A 19624-nucleotide genomic window follows, 5' to 3' on the forward strand; every position below is an offset into this window, starting at 1 on the left:
AATAGCCTCATGTATTATTTTGTAAAACAATTGTAGTTAATGGTTCAAAGGTATGTGCCTAACTACGAAAATATGTAGGTACTCTACATATCACAACTTTTCCAATTCGCATAGTTTACTGAGTAAAGTGTTTATTTATTGTGGTTATCATAACTACCTAAGCAAGTGACCTCCCTCGACAGGCGGCACTCTAGCCCCATCTGCATCGCAATGCTTAGGTACCCAGGCAGAAAGTTCATTTTTATATTCATTTCCATCGGCCACCCTAAGCGACCGCCACCTTCTCCTCCGCCTTATTCTCCGGGATCTTCGCATCAGGGAACTGCACACCCATGTACCGCAAGTCGCCCGTGACACCGATGTTGCCCACGGGGTTCAGGCCGAGCCACTCCTTCATCTGGGGGTCGAGGGTATCCTGGATCTCCTTGGGCAGCTTCGCGGTCCAGTTGACCTGCTGGCGCATGAACGGCGCCGTGTAGTAGCCAAACAGCAGCGCGCGGTCCTCGTCCTTCGTCACGTTGCTGCCGGACGTGTGCCAGACGCGGCCGTCCATGACGATGATATCGCCCGCCTTTCCCTCAAAGGGCACCAGCAGGTCGGGGGCGTTGGGGGGCACCTCCTTGCGGTAGACCCACTTGTTGGAGCCGGGGATGTACTTGGTGGCGCCGTTGGCCTCGTGGACGTCGGTGAGGCACCAGATGACGTTGAGGGCCCAGATGTCCTGCCAGGGGTCGGGGAACACGATGCTCTGGTCGGAGTGCAGCGCCATGCTGTGGGACCCCGGCCGCGCGATGTTGGCGGTGAAGTTGCTGATGAGGAACTGCTCGCCCAGCACCGACTTCACCATCTCCACCGCTGTCGGGTGCGCGATCAGCTCCCGGAACAGCTTGTCCAGCTCCATCAGGTAGAACACCCGCACGTTGTTCGCGTTGGGGTCGAGAAAGGCGAGGTGAGAGTCCTCGCCGCGCGCTTTGGCCTTCGCGTTCGCCTGCCACAGCCGGTCCAGCGCCTCGGCCGCTTCCTCTTTGTTCAGCACCGAGGGGATGCGCGCCCAGCCGTGCTCCTTGAGGTGAGCCTTCGCTTCTTCGATGACCTTCGGCGATGTAGACATGATGGTTATTTTAAGTCTTGGGTTAGATGATAAAGGGGTGTGTGTGTTGTAGGTTGGTAAAATTCCAATCACGTGGTATATCGTGCGGGGGTGGTGGTAGTCGTTTTTTAAGGGGGAGGGAGGGGGTATGGTGATATGTGATAGATGGGATTTTCTGTTCTGCTGGATTTGGACTGCGGCTCGAAAAGGCTTATTTAAGTAGAATGCGTATCATGTATGATGTATGAACAAGCAAGCAAGTCATTCGGATTTGACCGCCTCTTACCTAAAATGTTTCGGTTGTATGAATGAGAGATACCTTCACCGCCGACAGAGGGTTGGATCTGAAAAAAGAAAGATTGATTATGATTCCCTCCATGGTTGGGTCAGGAATACCTAGTAGCTGCCTGATACCCATGTAGCCATGGCACGGGTAGCATAGTGCGGGACGGGTGGTAGGATGCGGCACGGGTGGTACTGTGTTAGTTCTCGGGGCAGTAGCCCGTGACGACCCGACCCTTACTAGTTCCGTGTCTCCATACTTGGCTCCTACCTTTAAGGGGCCGTTAGTGGCGGATTGCCCCAAGGAATCATTCCACTTGTTCTTCAGAGCTACAGCCTACAGCTACCCAGTACTTATATGTCGTAGAATGAACCCCCTGGCTGTTCACCATCACTAGCAAGATTACCACTATGAAGAGCCTCCTCTATTTAGCACCAAGCCTAGAAAGATATCTACTAATATCAAGGTACTCAGGCTCCAGGAACCCAGGCCTTTCGAGGCTTCTCAACGTTTGTAAGTAGTATGAAGTCTATCAGAATTGGAACTCCACGCAAACTAGGCATCTACGCACTATCCCGAAAATCAAGGGCCCGAAATTTGCACAGTTCCACTCTTGATCTACCGATGGATCATGGTTAATTTTCTGGAGTTCCTCCTGAATGACATTCAAAACTCCGCCATTGGCGTTGAACAGTGGGTGCGGGAGATAGCCAGGGGGAGTTCTGTGTAGGGGCTGATAATATATCATATTCTGGTATTTTGGTTTGCTGCCTGGCTGACGGTTGGTCTGTATACGTGTTGTAAGGTGGGGAGAGGGGGAGGGGGGAGGGGAGGATAGGCCATACAAACGAACAAACGTTCATATTGGTATGGGATTAGATAGTAGACCATCCATACGCACATGGTGAGATTAGATTTGGGAGGTACATATGTAGGGTAGGTAGGCTGGTATGCAGCAAAATCTTCGTGGTTACCTTCGTGGTTACCATTGTGGTTCAAAAAGAGCACTAGGTTAACCACGTGGTATTTGATGAAGAATGAGGAATAGTATCATGGATAGATCCAATCAACCGGAATCATAATCGCGTAGGTGTGCATTCTGCATGTGCCACTTAAGCCACCATCGGCCAACGTTCATCGGTTCGTCGTCAATTCAACCAATCAAATTCATCTTTTACTAAGGCCTTTTAAAAATCATAAGATGTGCATGTAAGGCTTTAACGCACAGACATACCAACCTACATATGGATACAATATCAGCTGCATCTGTGTGTAGGTACAGTATTTTGCTCTATAACTGTCTGGGTATATAAATCGTATACAAGTGGGCAAGGTAAGTACTGTATGTGCAATAGTATCATTATCATTTTATGGGTTTGTATATATTACATATCATATATCATGGATCTGGTGAATTATGCTACTCAAGGGGGAGGCAAAGGGGGGCAAATGGGGGAAATACACAATAACCAATTCAAGGTTCAAATGTTCTTATTTTGGGAAACGGAGAAATGGAGATGGAGATGGAGAAAGCCCCTGTTCTTTTGTCAGACAAAAGGTATTGTAAGTACTTACATGTGTCATGTAATATGCAGATGCAATGTCCAGTTCTATTGCTATTCGAATCTATCCAATCACAAGTATGGCACGGTTCATATACTGACCATAGACTTGACCTTCAGTTCAGCTTTGGAACTCTCTCCTATTTTGAAACAACACCGATTGCCCAATTGCCCAGTTGCCATAACGAAAAAGAAATCATAGGTAAAATCACCCTCGTCAATAAATAAAAATGGGCAGTTGAGCGACACAATCAACCCCCGTAAGCTCGGGAATTATTGCAACAACTTGGCCTTAATCTCTTTTATAACCGTGGTAGAAATAAAATCCACTACGTAAGCCCTTGATCAGTAAAGAAGAAGTCCCAGATGTCCCAGAAGTTCCAGACGTATCCCCCCCCTAATCCTGGTTTACGCTATGAACTATGTGCCTCTCTCGTCAATGAATGTAAAGGCATAACAACTTACAATCAACTATATGTACCTTCCTATATGTACCTGCATGTTGAATTCCAAGCAAAAGGAGTTCGTACCGTTTTTTCCGTTGACCAGGATCTTTGTAATTCTGTATTTTTGGATATGTTATTCGGCCGCGGATAGGGATCCCCAGCATCACGAACCTTGCAGTCTTGTGTATCGAATGTTTGAGGTTTCGAAAAGAAAAGAAAAAGAAATGCTTGAGAGATTCTAGATTTAAATGTATTAGCTATTTCTCCCCCCCCTAGTTACTACTACCCATATTTCTAGTCACTCTTTTATATCATATCCTATCATATCATATCAAGAGGCAAAGCGGCGACTGGAGCGCAAATTTTACTGTTTAAGCCCTATATTTGTGGAAAAGAAATAATAATACTACCTAAGAACCTTGAAGGAAATAACAGACCCAGAATGGTATATTTGCCTACCTCGTCCAGTTTCAATATTACCAACTTTTACTCCCGCCGTGCCAGTCTCCATACTTAATTCTCTCCCAACAGCAGCAAAAGCCACTACCCCGAGGAAGCGTGGCTGTGAACAGGTTCGCGAAGCGTTATCCGACGAGGTTTGAGGCCGGTGCGGTTGCCGTGTTGTGGTTGATCCGGTGCTTTGGAAGCACCTAGGTGGCGAAGATGGTCGAATACACGGATTCTATGCGGCCGGCTATCCATGCCATCATCAACATCCTATTTTTTCTGGGCGAAGGGAGCGCGCTATTGCGGTTATGGACGAAAGGCGTTATGTTACAATCTTTTGGCTATGATGACTGGGCGATGACATTGGTCGCGGTAAGTAACGAAGTAGTTTGCGCATAGTCACCAGGCCCTCCTTTGGCGACGATATTTGCGATTATCACCGACAGTCTTCTATACTTACTGAGTTACTAACGTCTACACATAGGTTGTCAACTGCGGACAGCATGCCATATTATACCTTTTCATGAGTGCTGGTGCTGGACTGTAAGTACTTGATTATTCTTTCCGCAACCAATGGCTCAACATATGTGGGTAGTTTACAAAACTAACAGTTTCGTTACAGACACCAAAAAGAAGTATTAGCAAATGATCCAACGGCATTGTCCCGTATGTTAAAGGTGGGTGGAAACAATATTTAAGAAAACGAAAGAAACAAAAAAAGAGCCTCCGCGCTCCCCAAGATCCCATACACAGAATCATAAACTGACGAGACCTGCGAGCCCCTTAACAGTATCTATTCGCCGAGGAGATCCTCTACCTTCTACTCCACTTCTGCATCAAGATGAGCTTCCTGCTCTTCTTCAAGCGGCTGTCGCCGGACAAGAACTTCCAGCTGGCCGTGCACTGCGTCATCGCCGCCAACGTCTTCGTGACGACGGGGACCTGGGTCCTGTACTGCCTGCAGTGCGTCCCCATCGAAGCATACTGGGCTCCCGAGAAGCACCCCGGCGTGAAGTGCGTTGACTTCGCGATTTCCCTGTGGTTGCCCGCCTCTTCGGTCAGTAGTCTAACCTAGTCCTCTCTCCCCCGTGTTCGGCGAGCTATCTCAGCATTTATATTACATGGGCGCGTAGACTAATCCATAGATAACAATAGCTCATCGCCGTCGACTGGGCCATCTTCTTCCTGCCCCTGACCACCGTCCTCTCGCTGCAAATGACACTGAAGCGGCGCCTCCAAGTCCTCGCCGTCGTCACCACCGGCGGCTCCTCCGTCGTCGTCTCCTGCCTGCGCCTCATCATCATCCACCGCTTCACCATCACCGACGACATCCTGTGGGAGATGGGCAACATCTGCACCGTCTCCGCCGCCGAGATGGAAGTCGCCATCATCGCCGCCAACATGCCCGGCATAAGCGCCTTCTACAAGGCCTGGCGCGGCGGCACCCTCAGCGGCTCCAGCCACACCGCGTCCGGCGGGCACCCGTCGCAAGGCTTCACCGGGGGCGGGGGCAAGAACGGCGGCGCGAGCGGGAGCAACAACAGCCACCCGCTGGTGACGTTCTCGCAGAAGCGGTCGCGCCCGCCGCCGCTGAACGACGACGAGCTGCTGCTGACGCGCCACGAGGACGAGACCGCCAGCAACCGGTACAACAACAGCACGACGAAGTCGTCCGACCTGTCGCGGCGGACGGACTCCGAGGAGGAGCTGACGCTCAAGAGCGGGGGCAAATCGAATATTGTCGTCAACTACGACGTCGTCATCACGGAGGAGCGCCAGGGGCCGGGCGACGCGGGGGCCCGCGATCCGTTTCCCTGGGATGAGGAGAATAATACGCACCAGCGGCGCTGACCTACCTAGGTTAGGTTAGTAGTTTTGGCCTCAAGGGGATAAAAAAAAAGGAGGGTGTGACAAAATTTATATGGGACTTTGGGATGTTTTAGACAGACATGGGATATAATTAGGTATTCTTCAGCACTTCACTAGAGATGGGAATACATAGGAGGATATTCAAACTAGGGTACTCTTATGGGATTGGGTTGCCATTCAATATATATATATTTAAGCATAACCATGTTACGCGCGGGCGTAACCTCTTCAACTTCATTACCTGGCAGATGGAATCTTCACTTAGTAATTTATCAAGTCTACCTAGCGTTTGGATTGCTTGCTAGGGAGATAAGCAAAATGACTTTATCATGACATAGGACGGTGTTGATATACGAAAGATTCAATACGAGGCCTAAGGTTGATCAGTGTAATGAAAAAATTAACTTGATAAGTGTTTGTAGCACCAAAAAACTTCGCGCCAATCTACCTGTGTCGGGCTCGACCCCTATCTATGGGATTATTCTGCGATACCCTAGGCGTATGGTGACATTACAACAATTACTATTATCCATTCTGACCTCCTGCCAAGCAAGTGAGCCCAAATCACTTACAATTACACCCCATTACCCATTATGCTCCAAGAATTGGGTTTCGTGTTTTTATGCTTCGACCAAAGTTGGATCGCGCCCATGTCACGAAATGGCACAGCCGTGACAGAAGAGTGAGACCTCATACCTAGTGATTAGGCGTGGATGGCCACTTGCACTTGAGGATAAACTCTTACCATGGCATCGTATATGTCGGGATGGTTCTGCATCAATGCCTGAGGCTCCCACGCAGTCGCTACGAAGATTGTGTCGATGCCGCTGCTCAACGGTGTTGTGAAGATATTGCAAATTTGTAGACCGATGAGGAAAGCGAAGGCCACCACAACTATTCACATTAAGCATTAGTTACGTTCCCAGCAACCATAGATACGATCTACTAAGCCCATATAATAAATAGGGTTCAATAGAAGCTTGGGAATACAAGAATTTACCAGCGGTGTAAGAGCCGTCAGCATTGTACGCTGGCCTAGTGAATACCTGTGATGTAATGTAAGCAAGTCGTCCGTAGTGGTTTTCATGAGTAAATCCTTACAAGGAATAAGTAGGCTAATAGGCTTGTTGCATAGCCCACAAACGTTGCTCCCATAGAAAGTACGGGGCCGATGAGACATTCATTGATGAGAGCGTCAATACCTCGCTGCTTGATCATATTCCATGTATCCTTAGCAGCAGCGATGTAGGACTTGCCGTAGAGCGCGATGTACGAGAAAGCGTAACGGTTCAGGAACTGGACTGCCCAGTCGAGGATTCCGATAAGACACCCGAGAATCCAAAACATGACAACCCCAATGATATTACCCTGGCCCGCCTCGTTTTGCCGAGCAACTGAACACATTTGTCTTAGGAAGTTGATGATGGCGACAATTAAGGAGCCGAAAGATATGGAACCGAAGCTGTATGTGAGGGCTCTTTTGAGGCTGCCTCTAGTAGCGCCCCTAGGGAGGTTGTGGGGATGGAAATACCAGGATCCATAGACTCCGGAGATAGTGGTGTGGATGGTATTCTTCAGCCATTCCGACATCCAGTACATTGCGAACGTGATGAAAACGATCAGGCCAGTAACTTTAGCGCTGCTACAGCCACCAGCCCCTTGCGCGCAAGCTGGATTTTGCCCTGGGGAAAACTTGGCATACACGGCTACTAAGGTGACAGAGTACCATGCAGCCAGAGCGGTTGCACAAAGGCCGCCAAGCGCACTCACTAGGTAAACATGACCGTAAGTCTTCGACACATCGACAGCCGTCTTGAGCATTAGCGCACTGAAAGGGATACGTGGAATCCAGGACTAATAGGTTAGCAAGTACAGCTCGTTTCAGGCACAATGAAGGACAAACTTACGATGAAGGCGAAGATCAGGAAGCCCACAAAAATCAAAAATACGATGCCGCCAGAGTAGTAGTGGCGGGTGAGCATGTAGATTGCGGTGACGAGGCCAAAAACGATGTTGAGAATGCCACTACACCGAAAGTCAGCTTCTGGGCATCGTCACCAAACGGGTCTTCTGTATGACTTACGTTATCCAGATAAACTGTTTAGGAAACTGGCGTGCCAGTAATACATAGACATAGCTGAAGACGATGGAGACACATAGCACAAAAGCGAACAGGATGAGGGTGTTGGTATTCAGTCCGACTTGTGAGCCGGAGTCATAAATGCCACCCCCCTGAAAGTGTTTGTTGGAAGCTGGATGATTGGTTAGAATGTGTGGAAGACAACTGGTGGCTGGAAGGAGACTAACCATAACCATTGATCGAGATACCAGAGACAACAACGAAACCAGCGACGACGATGAGGAACTAGAATGAGGTCAACAACTATATCTTCAAGTAGGATATGCGACGTGACAAACAAGAATGCCGGCCCACAAATCGTTGTATTTGGGGCGTTCCAGCTTAAAGGCTTGATCGAACATGGGTTTCTCGTTGCCATAGCCATTTCCATTATTCGGACCTGGGGCTGGACCTTGACCTTGAGGGCCTGGACCAGGTTGTCCATATTGAGGTTGTCCGTACTGAGGTTGTCCGTATTGACTAGGTGCCTGTTGTGTGTTGTTATAATACGAGGCAGCTTCACCTCCTGGCTGGTTGTAAGCCATTTTGACCACAATCGCATCTACCTACGTAGACGATCGACACGGCAAGATGTTTTGATTGACGGAAGAATAAAGAAATAGAAATAGAAATAGAAATAGAAATAGAGAAATGGTGTTGTGTTATGTTATGGAATGAGAGGCTCTAATTCAACAATGTTTGTGATTGAGCTAGAAAGGCAAGCTTGACATCATGAGGCGCTAATGAAAGCTTCTGAAGCTCAATGTGGAAATTCCTAGCTAGTGCAATTGTAGCTGCTTAGAGCGGAAGCCTACTAGTAGTATTGTATTGTACATACATTGGAGGTGCCGGCAGCCGGGTTGCACTAATTTTAAGGCTAATGAGATCCAGACTTCTAATTCTTGTCGAGTATAATCTTGTTTGAATTATATGATTGGTAGATCGATAAGTCAATGGCGTCACGGTTGTCCCACCACAAACGGGGAGACAGACAATACCTAGAGTAACCTGCGTGTCTCAGTCATGTTACTCAAATATGCACTTAAAGGAGAATTCAAACATGACCATAAAGCCAACATTGAAGCCGTGCATCTACAGTAACCTTAGCTAGGTTATGGTAGGTTGCCTTGGCGTCTGCATGATTTGCATATGATTATCATTTTGCACCTTGGAAAATATTTGGTCTAAATGGCACCACCATGCCGTCCCATCCGTCAGCACGCGGCCTCACCGCACTTTAAATGCAGCAAAAACAATAATCGCACTCAAATACAGAGCCGCGCTCACGAAGTAAGGCACTCCTAAGGTACCTGTTGATATGCCCCGAACCCATAGGGTTGCCATCAATGGCGCCCCCACCAACGAACCAAGAGTTTTGACCATCATCACAATGGAGAAGATGTGCGCTTCTGGGTCTGGTGAGCTAGTTGGGTCATCCCCCGCCTTTGGCGACACCGATGGCGACTTTAATAGGCCAAGAGTGAATACAGGAAGGGCTGCACCCAGAGAGTATAAAAGAAGGGATGGAAATAATAGCCACACCGTCACCGCCAAAGCGATGGCCAATGCGCCTAAGACTGAGAATATCAAACAGATTCGAACGTAACGAACATTGTCTCGATCCGAGAGCGATTGGGACTGGCTAGACGAACTTCGAGATCTGAGAATAGCGGGAATTACAAAGGTAAGCAACGTAAAGTTGACGATAGCCTTTCCAGATAAAAGATACCCCGCCGAGGCGAACGGCCAATGATACCTTTTTGATATATATTGAGCTAAGAGTTTAGTATCCGAGCTTGCGAGGGACGTGATAAAGAAGCTGGTCAGCAGAAGAGTAAGATTTCTGGGATGGCTCTTTAGGATAGAACGGAGAGTACGAAGGCGTTCGGTGATGGGTCCCAATATAGTAGACCTAGACGCTTGGGCCTTTAGAGTAGGCGACGATATAAGAGGCTGCCGCTGCTCCTCCTCTACTTCTGACGCTTTACGCGCGGGGTCCTCGATGAGTGAGATGGTGGGGATGGCCAAGACCAATAAGCATATGCTGATCCAAAATGGTAGGAGCAAGTTTAAGGTCATAGTTGCGCCAGCGAGACCTGGGCCAACGAAGGTCACAACATAAGATACAGCATTTGTCCAGCTAAAGTATGTCGCCCTGCGATAAATTAACTAACAGACACCTGAAGAGGTCAGTCACGGGGTTCATACCTAACTACATTATCATCCGTCAAACCAGCGGCGAGCGCATAAACAATGGAATTAAATACGCAATCACCACCGAGGATGGAAAGACTCGGGCCGACAACGATGGCCCTCAGGGGTAGGCTGTCTTCAAAATAGCCCACTATGACAATCCAAACCAGCATGAATAGTCTTGGGATGAGATTAAGCCAGAGTACTGTTCTTCGGCCATACTTTTCGGCGACGAAGCCCAGGGGAATAGTCATTACAAAATCTTATTTCATGTCAGCGTTTCCATTGAGCTTGGGCTTCGCGAGGCGACTCACCACCAACAATCCACAAAGTATCCACCATTCCCATAGTCCATGCTAGACCCTGCTGCACAGCATCAACCCCTTTGCAAAGCCTTTCATCGATTTTCCCATCGTCGTCGATGATAGAAGGGTCATGGACACTGTAGTAGTCTAGACAGAGGCGTCTCTCGATCAAGCGGTTCAGAGGAAGTTGGTAAAGGCTGGTAGCTAGATTGACTAGTAGCAGCAAAGCCAAAAGCGCTAGTATGGCCGACTTGCGTTGCGGCTTACGATGCGCTCCTGGTAAGGGGGCTTCTAGGCCGTTGTGCGTGCCCTCCATGTTGAGCCCTCGTCAATCAACACGGCACAGATGTATGTGCATCTGTGTAGTTACTTGGTACAGTAATTATCATGAAGTGTCAACCCTGCGCTCCAAGTTGAGGTCATGTTATCGAAATTAATGTGGGGAAGCTAAGTCAGCAAGATAAGAGACCTTGACTTTGAGAAGCGCCCTTTTAATGCATTATTTCTTTTTAGGTAAATATATTCCGGAATATCCGGATAATATCCCTAAAGAGTTTAACAGAACGTTTAGGGGAATGATTTGTCTTGGCTCAATACGACCGTATCTTACCAATCAAATACCTGAGAAGACATCTACAACTTCAATGTTACAATTCCAAGTTATATCACTACCTAGGTACCTACCTACCCAGGTATCACCTACCAGAAATGAAATTTAAACTCGTTAGTGCCAAGTAGAGGTACTGAGGATTAACTCCTTACACCTTTTTACGCGGCAAGTTTCCTGCATTGGTCTATTTCTGGTGGTGTTCATCAACGGCTTGAGAATAGAACCCGTTGTTGAACACCACAGGAATATGTGTCCAGGCAGTTTCTTTCTTCAAATATACAAAGGTCTTTCCCGGTATTTGGGTTCGTCTACAAGTTTTTTATAGCATTACATGGAACCAGATGCCACAACCTTTTGTGCTCTTTTTTATCCCAACCCTTGTCGTTGATTTAGGGCCTTCCGAAAAAAGATCCGGATATGCAACCTCCGCCGATCATTCACGGCAGAGCGATGTCCCCCAACCCACCGCGATATGTTACAGCACTAGGACCTTAATAGATCCTGGGCCGTCCCGCTTCCGTGCAGCGCCTCCGTGCCACTGGTCAGTTGTGAGGGAACTAAGCCTGACGGAGACACCTCACTACATATCTTCCGCTGTTTAGTAGTATTATTGAAGATGTGGTAGGGCCCGAGATTCCGGGCTGGGTGTTGCCAATACGGACATGGATATAGCAATTCCGGCTATTTATAAAAGATCATGTCTCCGGTTTACGCACTTCTAAATTAATAGATCTTCATTCCCGCTGATCTTAGCTATCAACTGAACACCGCATCAACCTTAATATACTCCTGGCATACAAGATGAGGTACTCTTTGCTAACAGCCGCCATCACCAGCGTGGGCTTGGCAAACGCTCATACTATATTTCTTCAGATTGAGGCTGACGGGACAACGACCCCGGTCTCATACGGCATCAGAACCCCATCCTACGATGGGCCTATCACGGATGTAACTTCTAACGACGTGGCGTGCAATGGCGGCCCTAACCCAACAACGCCTTCTGACAAGATCATCAACGTGAAAGCAGGGTCTACTGTCAACGCTATTTGGAGGCACACCCTGACGTCGGGTCCGGGCGACGTTATGGATGCTAGTCACTTAGGGCCTACTCTGGCCTATCTCAAGAAAGTTGACGATGCGACGACAGATAAGGGATACGGCAATGGCTGGTGAGTGCTGAAGACTTCTCACTCCAAAAGTCCAAATATCTGGTGCTAGAGTGATGCTTACTGTCTGCTAGGTTCAAGATCCAAGAAGATGGCTACAACAACGGGGTATGGGGCACCTCGAAAGTCATCAACAACCAGGGAAAGCATCCAATCACGATTCCCAACTGCCTTCCAGACGGTCAGTACCTCCTTCGCGCCGAGATGATCGCGCTGCACGGCGCCGGTTCTAACCAGGGCGCTCAGCTCTATGTATGTTTCCGTATTCCAAGTTCATCAAATACTTAACCGTCAACCTAACTATGTCTAGATGGAATGTGCGCAGATTAATATCTCGGGAGGCTCAGCATCCAAGACACCCACAGTCTACAGCCTCCCTGGTATCTACAAGCAAAACGACCCCGGCATCCTCATTAACATCTACTCCATGAACAAGGATAGCAAGTATACCATTCCAGGTAAGCATTTAATCTAACGTTGGGTATGAAGGTTTCACTGACATGTATCTCATTAGGGCCGGCACTATTTACCTGCTAGTACTTAGACAACTTCACTGGGGGGAATCTCAAATGTATGACGCATATGTCATCACGCAGACAGTTTTCAATACGTGTATGCGTATATTATCTAGCATGTGGAAGAGCTCGTAAACAAGATAAATCAATTCAGTCAAATCATAATCTCAACTAGTCTATCGATCCGCGATCCAGTCTGTCCTTCCTTGCCCCTGATTCACAAAGCCCGAACCCCCCACCCCTTTTTGAGCTTTGGGCTACCCATCCGGGCTACGCAACAACGAACCAGTTGCACCCCAATCCCGGATATCCTAGGTAGATATCCTGCTCTAGACATGTTGAAGTCATCGAACCACGAACGTAGATAGGTAGGTAGGTAGGTAGGTAGGTACCTAGGCAGCGCATCCGCCAGGCCCCGCCGGAACAGACATGACCAACGTGATCTACCGCAGCAGCAGCACGATCTATCAGCAGTGAGACTTGGTCAATACACAACATCACCAAGAAAAGAAGAAGAAGAAGAAAAACAAAAGTGGAGGCGGGAGGGGATCGAGACGAAAAAGGGGGCAAAGAACAAGCGACAAACCACACGCACCACAATCGTAACCGCAACCGCAGTAAACAGCACATAGTTGTGCCCACCCCCAACCAGTCCCCGTCCCCGTTCCGTCTCAGCCCTCTGCATCAGTCTCCTTTGCCGCGGCTGCGGCTTCGGCTTCGCCGGCCCCGGCCCCGTGGTGTCGGTCACGTCGTAGCCGCTGCGGCCCATGGGGCTGGGGCTGGCGCCGGTGTCCGTGTTGTCGGAGCAGTCGCAGCTGCCGGCGCGGCCGGGTCGGGCTGCTGATTGCGATGACATTTTTTTTTTTTTCGTACGATGAACGCGGTGGGATGCGAGTGGTTTCTTAGGTATGTTATGTTATGTATGTATGTTAAGTGTTGCGAAGACCGGTGCGTTGATGGAGAGCTGGGAGGCTGGATAGGATGGCGGGCGGCCTCCTGTGCTTCTTATACGCGAGGGGATTGGGGAAGTATCATCGTGGATAGATAGATAGGGGCGTGAGGGTTGATGGAGAGGTAGAGCGGCAGCAGGCCTGGTGAGCAGGTTAGGGGTTTGGGGGGGCCGTGCGCGTGGATGGGGGACAACGCAGAGCTGATATGATATGATATGTGTGACAAAGAACGGTGCTGGGGATCGTCATATTTCTGAGGGTAGAAATCTGCGCGCTCTCTTTGTGGAGGGGTGCGGCTGAGAGATATGGGTGGGTGGATTGGGGAAAGATGGAAAGCGTTGTATGGTGAGGTCGTGGCAGTTGGTGTTGATCTTGGGATTGCTCATTTTTTTTAAAAAAAAAAAAAGTTATTGGGATATTGGGATCAATGGATGGATGGATGGATTTGACTTGTTCGATGTAAGTTGTTACGGACATATATTATCACCGATATTCTTTGTCACACGACTGGGCGATGCCTTTCCCTATTCTAACCTTACATATGGTCTTTGCTATGCCTCCAGACTCTCTCGATAACTCTTCAAAGGTCATATTCATGCTAGCTTATATGTAGAAAGGAGGTTATAACCAAGTGTTGGAGGTGACTTGAGCCCCTCTCTCAGAGGAATCCTACGACTGGACTGACCTTTGGCAATTGGAGCGAAGTAAATAACCTACTTACACAGGTCATTTACGCTTCCAGATAAGTGTCATGATATGCGAATGGCGACCTCTGACCTTTGATAGTAGTCTGGAATGCTTCTTATCACATCCAAAAAGACATCGCGGCATATAGGTACAAAATGATGTGTACCATCGTATATATCAATGATATATCCTACATTTGTATTGAAAGAAATCGTGATTTTATCGCAGCGTCAAGTTTCAAAGATAATCCCATCCCTCTTCTTCGCGTCATCGTGATAATGTCAAGGCAAGTCCTTTGATGGTCTTTTATGTCCAATAGAGATAACGACAGACTAAGGTTAGACTAGCATATATATAGCTGGATTGGAGTGGTGTACATTTGAATGATCTTTACTACTCATCATCCATTTACAATTCATGAGCATTGGTTCCTTCTCCCCTTCCAACTCATAGCCACTGCTTGTTACCAAAGTGTGACAAAAACGCACCCCCGTCACCCTTCTCAACGCTGGCGTTATTGATAACGTCCAAACACATCTTGATGGATTGTTCTGGCGTGATTGCGCCTTTCCATTCCGGCGCATAGGCACTGAACTGGGCAATCATGTTATTAAGCCCCTGTTTTTCGGCGTCCGTGACTTATCCCCCGAGTATGACGTTAGCAGCCATCCTGAAGGGCGAAGGGGTCCTCTTCAAGAAATGAGGATAAGAACGGGAAAACTTACGTTCAAACTTCTCCTTCCCCTCACTGCCCGTATCCACAAGCCCTGGCGAGAGAGACAGGAACAAGATCCCCTCGCGGCTGTACTGGCCACTGAACTTTGCAACCAGGATGTTTAAGGCGGCTTTGCTCATGGAGTACGGGACAGCGGAGGTGACTCCGACTTTGTTGATCATGTCGAGATCAGCGTGGCCTGAACTTATCGCGATGACCTTCTTGGCGGTGCCGCGTCGGATCAGGGGTAAGAGGAGGTTGAAGAGGTGGAAGTTGCTGATGACGGTCGATTTGTACGCGTCTAAGCAGCTCTTCTCCACGAGCTCGGGTTCGTCAACGCTGTTTTTGTTAGAATGTGACTTGACACCAGCCTCACAACTGAATTTCTTTCCATAGAGTGTTAAGACGATGAAAGGAACTTACAGGGCTCCGATATCTCTGTAATCGACTCGGTCAGATACCACCGCGTTGGCAATGACATAGTCGAGGCTCCCGCCGGTAATCTTGGACGTGTCTTCAGCTGCTTTCTATTCATCACGTCAGCATAGTGCTCTCAAGAGAGCTTCAAGAGTTTTCAAGAGTTTTCAAGATCCATGGCTATTCTGACCTTCAAAGATGCATAATCTGTCAGATCCACCTGCAGGATGTGGATGTTGGAGCGTCCCAGTACAGAAGCTACTTTCTTTTCAGTAGCCTCCTTGTTTCGACTGGTTCCAATGACAATGGCGTTTGGGTCTGCGGATATCTGACGGACAAACTCGAACTAGTTGAGAGGTTAGTTATGGTCATTTTGGCTTGTTATTCTTACTATGGCACTTACGCCTAGTCCCCGGGACACTCCTGTTATAAAGTAAGAAGGCATGATGCTGAGATGTGTGTGGTTTTGATATAAGTATAGATAAGGGTAGTATGTCTTGTATGAAGAAGTGACTGTGACTGTTTTCTATCACTTAATCTTATTCAATGGGAAAGAGTTGGTTCTTATAAGGGGTAATCTATTGTTTTCAGATGCCAGCGAATACCCATGATTATATATAGAATTTTGGCATGCCAAAAGGAGTCATCGTCATATTCCATTGTATTCTATTATTACAATGTATTATAAAGAACGGTGCAATGGTATGGCCGCGTTTACGAAGGTGATTGTATGATTGAGTGGTAATAAGGGGTAGAGGGAGCGGGTTATTGCCCAAGGAGCACTATCCCGAATTACTTACTCATGCAGAATTTCGTCCGTCCGGCGACCGTTCACCGAGGGGGTCGATTTTTAATCACTTAATATGACCTAATATGACTGGTCGGTCAAACGCCAATCAGATGTCCAGTTGTTGAAGAAGCATGCCGAAAATGGTAGGTCCGTACTTTAGTACTACTAGTAGTATGCGACCTACTAATTATGTATATAGGGTTAATGCAAGAGCACTCGCAAATACTGTAAGCATTCCTTCGATTTCTATTTAGAGGTTCAGTCTCATCAATTCATGATACAACTTATTGAAATCATTGAGAACATTGAATACATTGAATACATTGAATACATTGAATACATTGAATACATTGAATACATTGAATACATTGAATAGTTACATTGACCCCGCCATGTCATTCCACTTTACAAAGCGGGATCCACTGTGAAATGCACATAGACTGACATAGTACGATGTAAGTTTCAATCGTACATAACAATAACTATAGTTATGTGCATGTGCCGCCTTTCCACTCTCCTACTAGTTACAACATTTGAAGTTCAATGTTGTGAAGCTACCCACTATGTACGCATTCAATAACCTAATATTCTACCAATATTTGTTTTACCTCTTTACTAGAAAGTTCAGTGCTTCAATAAGCCAATCTAAAATGACATCAATCTTACTTGAGAATATTCAGTCACTCAATGATATTTACGTACAGTATCTCCGTACTGGAAAACTGTACTATATTGTAACTACCATTGATTAAAACTTTGGAATGTTGAGTGGCGGTACGTACTAGAATTTTCTGAACCCCGCAAGGCTTTTCCGGACCAATTACAGCGGATTTCCAGGACGAGTCAAGCAAGAGCCAGTGGCCCAGAAGTGAAGCTAACGGCTAACGGTGGCTAACGGTGCCTGAAGGTGGACCACCTGGCACGCCGCTAGTCGCTAGGTCAGCACATCGTCGGCCCTGGCTGGGGGGCGTATTTTTTTTAAGGTTTCACCGTCTCTATGAATTCAAACATTTGAAGCTTTCCAAGCTTCTTTCTCTCTTAAACCGCTTACAATTCAACCCAACTCAACTACATCTCAACTACATCTCAAGCTATACATACGCATTATGTCCTTGGAAATATCCAAAGTAGGCTTATTATAATTATATGCGTGTGTAACTAGTAGATCTATTTCTCCGCCTCACATCTTGCTTCGTATCGTATCGTATCGTATCGTATCGTATCGTATCGTATCGTATCGTATCGTATCGTATCGTATCGTATCGTATCGCGTATCGTGCCGAGTATCGATCGATCGATATGGCGGACGCTCCACCATCAGACCAAACCAGGCATGAGGCCCAAGTTGTCTCCGAACACCTACCATCTGGGTACTCGGCTGCATTTGACGGGGAATTAATCAATGCTTCTTCTGCTGCATCATCGTCTAGTCCCGATATAACAGAAAATGTCCCCGCCGAATCTTCGCTGAAACTCCAAGGAGGTGACATTCACCGTGACCTCTTCAAGACAGCTGCTCGAGTAAAGATGCACAAGCGAGCAGCAACTTTTCACCATCCCCAAGATATCATGGGAGGCACCGATGCCGATGGACTAACCGTAAGCGACCAATTGGCCCCGGGAGGGTTCCGCAGAGCTTTTATACAGCAAAGACTCCAGCGGAAAATATGGGCCGCTAGGAACCCCATCACCAGAAATTTCGTCGAGTTTTTGGAGTTATATGGGAGCTTTGCTGGTGAGGATCTCGCTGATTCTGACGATGAAGCAGTCGCTTCTTCCGAGGAGGGGGATGACGATGACGAACGGGCTCGTGAAACTAGACCACTCCTCGGACGTCGTAAGAGCTCACGAGGACTGCGTTCTGCCACTGCTAACACCAAGCAAACCTTCTTCACCTTACTGAAGGCTTTCATCGGAACCGGAATCATGTTTCTCCCAAAAGCCTTCAAGAATGGCGGCATCTTATTTTCATCTATCACTATGTTGGTCGTGGCGGCAGTCACCATGTTAGCATTTCATCTGCTTCTTGCTTGTAAGTCACGGCATGGTGGTGGTTATGGAGATATCGGCCAGGCCATCGCAGGGGACCGAATGCGCGGGCTCATTTTAAGCTCCATTACTTTATCGCAATTGGGCTTTGTATGTGCAGGCATAGTGTTCGTGGCTGAGAACATGACATCCTTTCTCCAAGCCCTTGCCCATGGTGATAGTCCCCTATCTCCTACGACCCTCATTCTCATACAGCTCATCGTCTTGATTCCCCTCTCTTTTATCCGGAATATCGCAAAACTTGGTCCGGTGGCGCTACTCGCGGATTCTTGCATCCTACTCGGTGTAACCTATATCTACTATTTTGACATTGCCCACCTCGCAGCGAATGGCATCCACGAGAGTGTCGTCCTCTTCAACCCGGCCAAGTATACCTTGACTATTGGTGCAGCTATCTTCACATTCGAAGGCATCGGCCTCATTCTCCCGATCCAATCCTCTATGGCGAAGCCAGAACGGTTCGAGTGGCTTCTCGCCGTGGTTATGCTCATGATCACAGTCCTATTCACTGCTGTCGGTGTTCTCTGCTATGCCACATTCGGCGTAAACACCTCGATAGAGATTATCAACAATTACCCGCAAGACAGCAAATTCGTCAACGCCGTGCAATTCCTCTACTCGCTTGCAGTCCTCGTCGGAACCCCCGTCCAGATGTTCCCTGCCATTCGTATCATCGAGGGCAAGGTTTTCGGAAGCCACTCGGGTAAAAAGAGCACTCGCACGAAGTGGATCAAGAATGCTTTCAGGACATTGATAGTCATACTCTGCGGTGCTATTTCCATCGTCGGCGCCTCCAACCTCGACCGCTTCGTCGCTTTGATCGGGTCTTTTGCCTGTGTTCCCTTGGTCTACATCTACCCGGCATACCTACACTACAAGGGCGTCGCAACTTCGTGGCAGGCAAAAGCGGGTGATCTAGTGTTCATGGGGCTCGGAATCATCGCCATGGTTTATACAACAATCGTCACTGTCATCAACAGCTTTATGTGAATTTAAATAGTTCAGCGCATTTGGCGGTCTACATACATACCTACAGACTACCCATTCAATTTTTCCCCCCCTTTCCCCCTCTTTGGAAATAGGGGGGTTAGAGCGGTTGCAAGCGAATACAATACAATACCTACATACTAATAAATAAATAAATAAGATGAGATTGGACATTGCATACATAGGTACTTCTCTTTTCAATACGGAATGGAACGAAGTCGGAGTTTAGGTATTATCTGGGTATGTAGCGGGTTGAATACGAATAACATTATATACAGTACCTACCTAATAAACCAATACCTACATGTACATGACGGACTTTAACTTGGACTTGACTTGCTTACTACAACCCTCTCAGTGTGTGTGTTTTTTTATTTTTTAGTCGCTTTCGCCCGGGAACGTGGTAATGTAACGGTATGACGAG

The 19624-nt window shown here is 47.7% G+C and overlaps 8 protein-coding genes across 8 annotated transcripts; 4 read left to right on the forward strand and 4 right to left on the reverse strand.

Moving 5' to 3' along the window:
- Positions 1–119: 119 nt before the first annotated feature.
- On the reverse strand, positions 120–1620 carry GGS25DRAFT_509767 (phytanoyl-CoA dioxygenase family protein). The gene has a single exon (XM_049262602.1). The coding sequence runs from the start codon at positions 1109–1111 to the stop codon at positions 266–268; it is 846 nt and encodes a 281-aa protein (XP_049112131.1). The 5' UTR covers positions 1112–1620; the 3' UTR covers positions 120–265.
- A 2424-nt stretch (positions 1621–4044) lies between these two features.
- On the forward strand, positions 4045–5679 carry GGS25DRAFT_528041 (uncharacterized protein; the record flags this gene model as incomplete). Its single annotated transcript, XM_049265144.1, has 5 exons — positions 4045–4200; positions 4313–4371; positions 4451–4505; positions 4619–4885; positions 4984–5679. 5 exons carry the CDS (start codon positions 4045–4047, stop codon positions 5677–5679), a joined length of 1233 nt encoding a protein of 410 aa, XP_049112132.1.
- Positions 5680–6076: 397 nt separating this feature from the next.
- On the reverse strand, positions 6077–8455 carry GGS25DRAFT_509773 (DUF580-domain-containing protein). The gene is made up of 7 exons (XM_049262603.1): positions 8116–8455; positions 8005–8062; positions 7781–7949; positions 7605–7722; positions 6799–7551; positions 6698–6743; positions 6077–6591 (listed from the first exon to the last, which is right to left on the reverse strand). The coding sequence occupies exons 1-7, from the start codon at positions 8359–8361 to the stop codon at positions 6401–6403; spliced, it is 1581 nt and encodes a 526-aa protein (XP_049112133.1). The 5' UTR covers positions 8362–8455; the 3' UTR covers positions 6077–6400.
- A 265-nt stretch (positions 8456–8720) lies between these two features.
- On the reverse strand, positions 8721–10795 carry GGS25DRAFT_509776 (major facilitator superfamily transporter). Its single transcript, XM_049262604.1, has 3 exons — positions 10324–10795; positions 10025–10271; positions 8721–9971 (listed from the first exon to the last, which is right to left on the reverse strand). The coding sequence occupies exons 1-3, from the start codon at positions 10628–10630 to the stop codon at positions 9044–9046; spliced, it is 1482 nt and encodes a 493-aa protein (XP_049112134.1). The 5' UTR covers positions 10631–10795; the 3' UTR covers positions 8721–9043.
- Positions 10796–11725: 930 nt separating this feature from the next.
- On the forward strand, positions 11726–12891 carry GGS25DRAFT_528044 (lytic polysaccharide monooxygenase; the record flags this gene model as incomplete). Its single annotated transcript, XM_049265145.1, has 4 exons — positions 11726–12093; positions 12165–12342; positions 12401–12548; positions 12605–12891. The coding sequence occupies 4 exons, from the start codon at positions 11726–11728 to the stop codon at positions 12625–12627; spliced, it is 717 nt and encodes a 238-aa protein (XP_049112135.1). The 3' UTR covers positions 12628–12891.
- A 987-nt stretch (positions 12892–13878) lies between these two features.
- On the forward strand, positions 13879–14153 carry GGS25DRAFT_509781 (uncharacterized protein). Its single transcript, XM_049262605.1, has one exon. The coding sequence runs from the start codon at positions 13898–13900 to the stop codon at positions 14129–14131; it is 234 nt and encodes a 77-aa protein (XP_049112136.1). The 5' UTR covers positions 13879–13897; the 3' UTR covers positions 14132–14153.
- A 536-nt stretch (positions 14154–14689) lies between these two features.
- On the reverse strand, positions 14690–16139 carry GGS25DRAFT_528048 (NAD(P)-binding protein; the record flags this gene model as incomplete). Its single annotated transcript, XM_049265146.1, has 5 exons — positions 15778–16139; positions 15565–15720; positions 15381–15484; positions 14968–15296; positions 14690–14880 (listed from the first exon to the last, which is right to left on the reverse strand). The coding sequence occupies exons 1-5, from the start codon at positions 15817–15819 to the stop codon at positions 14690–14692; spliced, it is 822 nt and encodes a 273-aa protein (XP_049112137.1). The 5' UTR covers positions 15820–16139.
- A 1030-nt stretch (positions 16140–17169) lies between these two features.
- On the forward strand, positions 17170–19509 carry GGS25DRAFT_509785 (transmembrane amino acid transporter protein-domain-containing protein). The gene has a single exon (XM_049262606.1). It carries the CDS (start codon positions 17464–17466, stop codon positions 19201–19203), a length of 1740 nt encoding a protein of 579 aa, XP_049112138.1. The 5' UTR covers positions 17170–17463; the 3' UTR covers positions 19204–19509.
- Positions 19510–19624: the final 115 nt, after the last annotated feature.

This window comes from Hypoxylon fragiforme (assembly GCF_022984875.1).
Source record: "Hypoxylon fragiforme strain CBS 206.31 chromosome Unknown GGS25scaffold_10, whole genome shotgun sequence".
Classification (NCBI taxonomy): Eukaryota; Fungi; Ascomycota; class Sordariomycetes; order Xylariales; family Hypoxylaceae; genus Hypoxylon; species Hypoxylon fragiforme.

Bases quoted from the DNA above. Each gene is read 5' to 3' on its own strand.
- GGS25DRAFT_509767 (XM_049262602.1), bottom strand. From the start codon at position 1,111: ATGTCTACATCGCCGAAGGTCATCGAAGAAGCGAAGGCTCACCTCAAG.
- GGS25DRAFT_509773 (XM_049262603.1), bottom strand. From the start codon at position 8,361: ATGGCTTACAACCAGCCAGGAGGTGAAGCTGCCTCGTATTATAACAAC. The intron at 8,063-8,115 runs GTTTGTCACGTC...ACCTCATTCTAG, and splicing joins ATTTGTGGGCCGGCATTCTT to TTCCTCATCGTCGTCGCTGG. The intron at 7,723-7,780 runs GTAAGTCATACA...CTTTCGGTGTAG, and splicing joins AAACAGTTTATCTGGATAAC to TGGCATTCTCAACATCGTTT.
- GGS25DRAFT_509776 (XM_049262604.1), bottom strand. From the start codon at position 10,630: ATGGAGGGCACGCACAACGGCCTAGAAGCCCCCTTACCAGGAGCGCAT. The intron at 10,272-10,323 runs GTGAGTCGCCTC...ACATGAAATAAG, and splicing joins TACTTTGTGGATTGTTGGTG to ATTTTGTAATGACTATTCCC. The intron at 9,972-10,024 runs GTATGAACCCCG...AATTTATCGCAG, and splicing joins ACGGATGATAATGTAGTTAG to GGCGACATACTTTAGCTGGA.
- GGS25DRAFT_509781 (XM_049262605.1), top strand. From the start codon at position 13,898: ATGGTGAGGTCGTGGCAGTTGGTGTTGATCTTGGGATTGCTCATTTTT.
- GGS25DRAFT_509785 (XM_049262606.1), top strand. From the start codon at position 17,464: ATGGCGGACGCTCCACCATCAGACCAAACCAGGCATGAGGCCCAAGTT.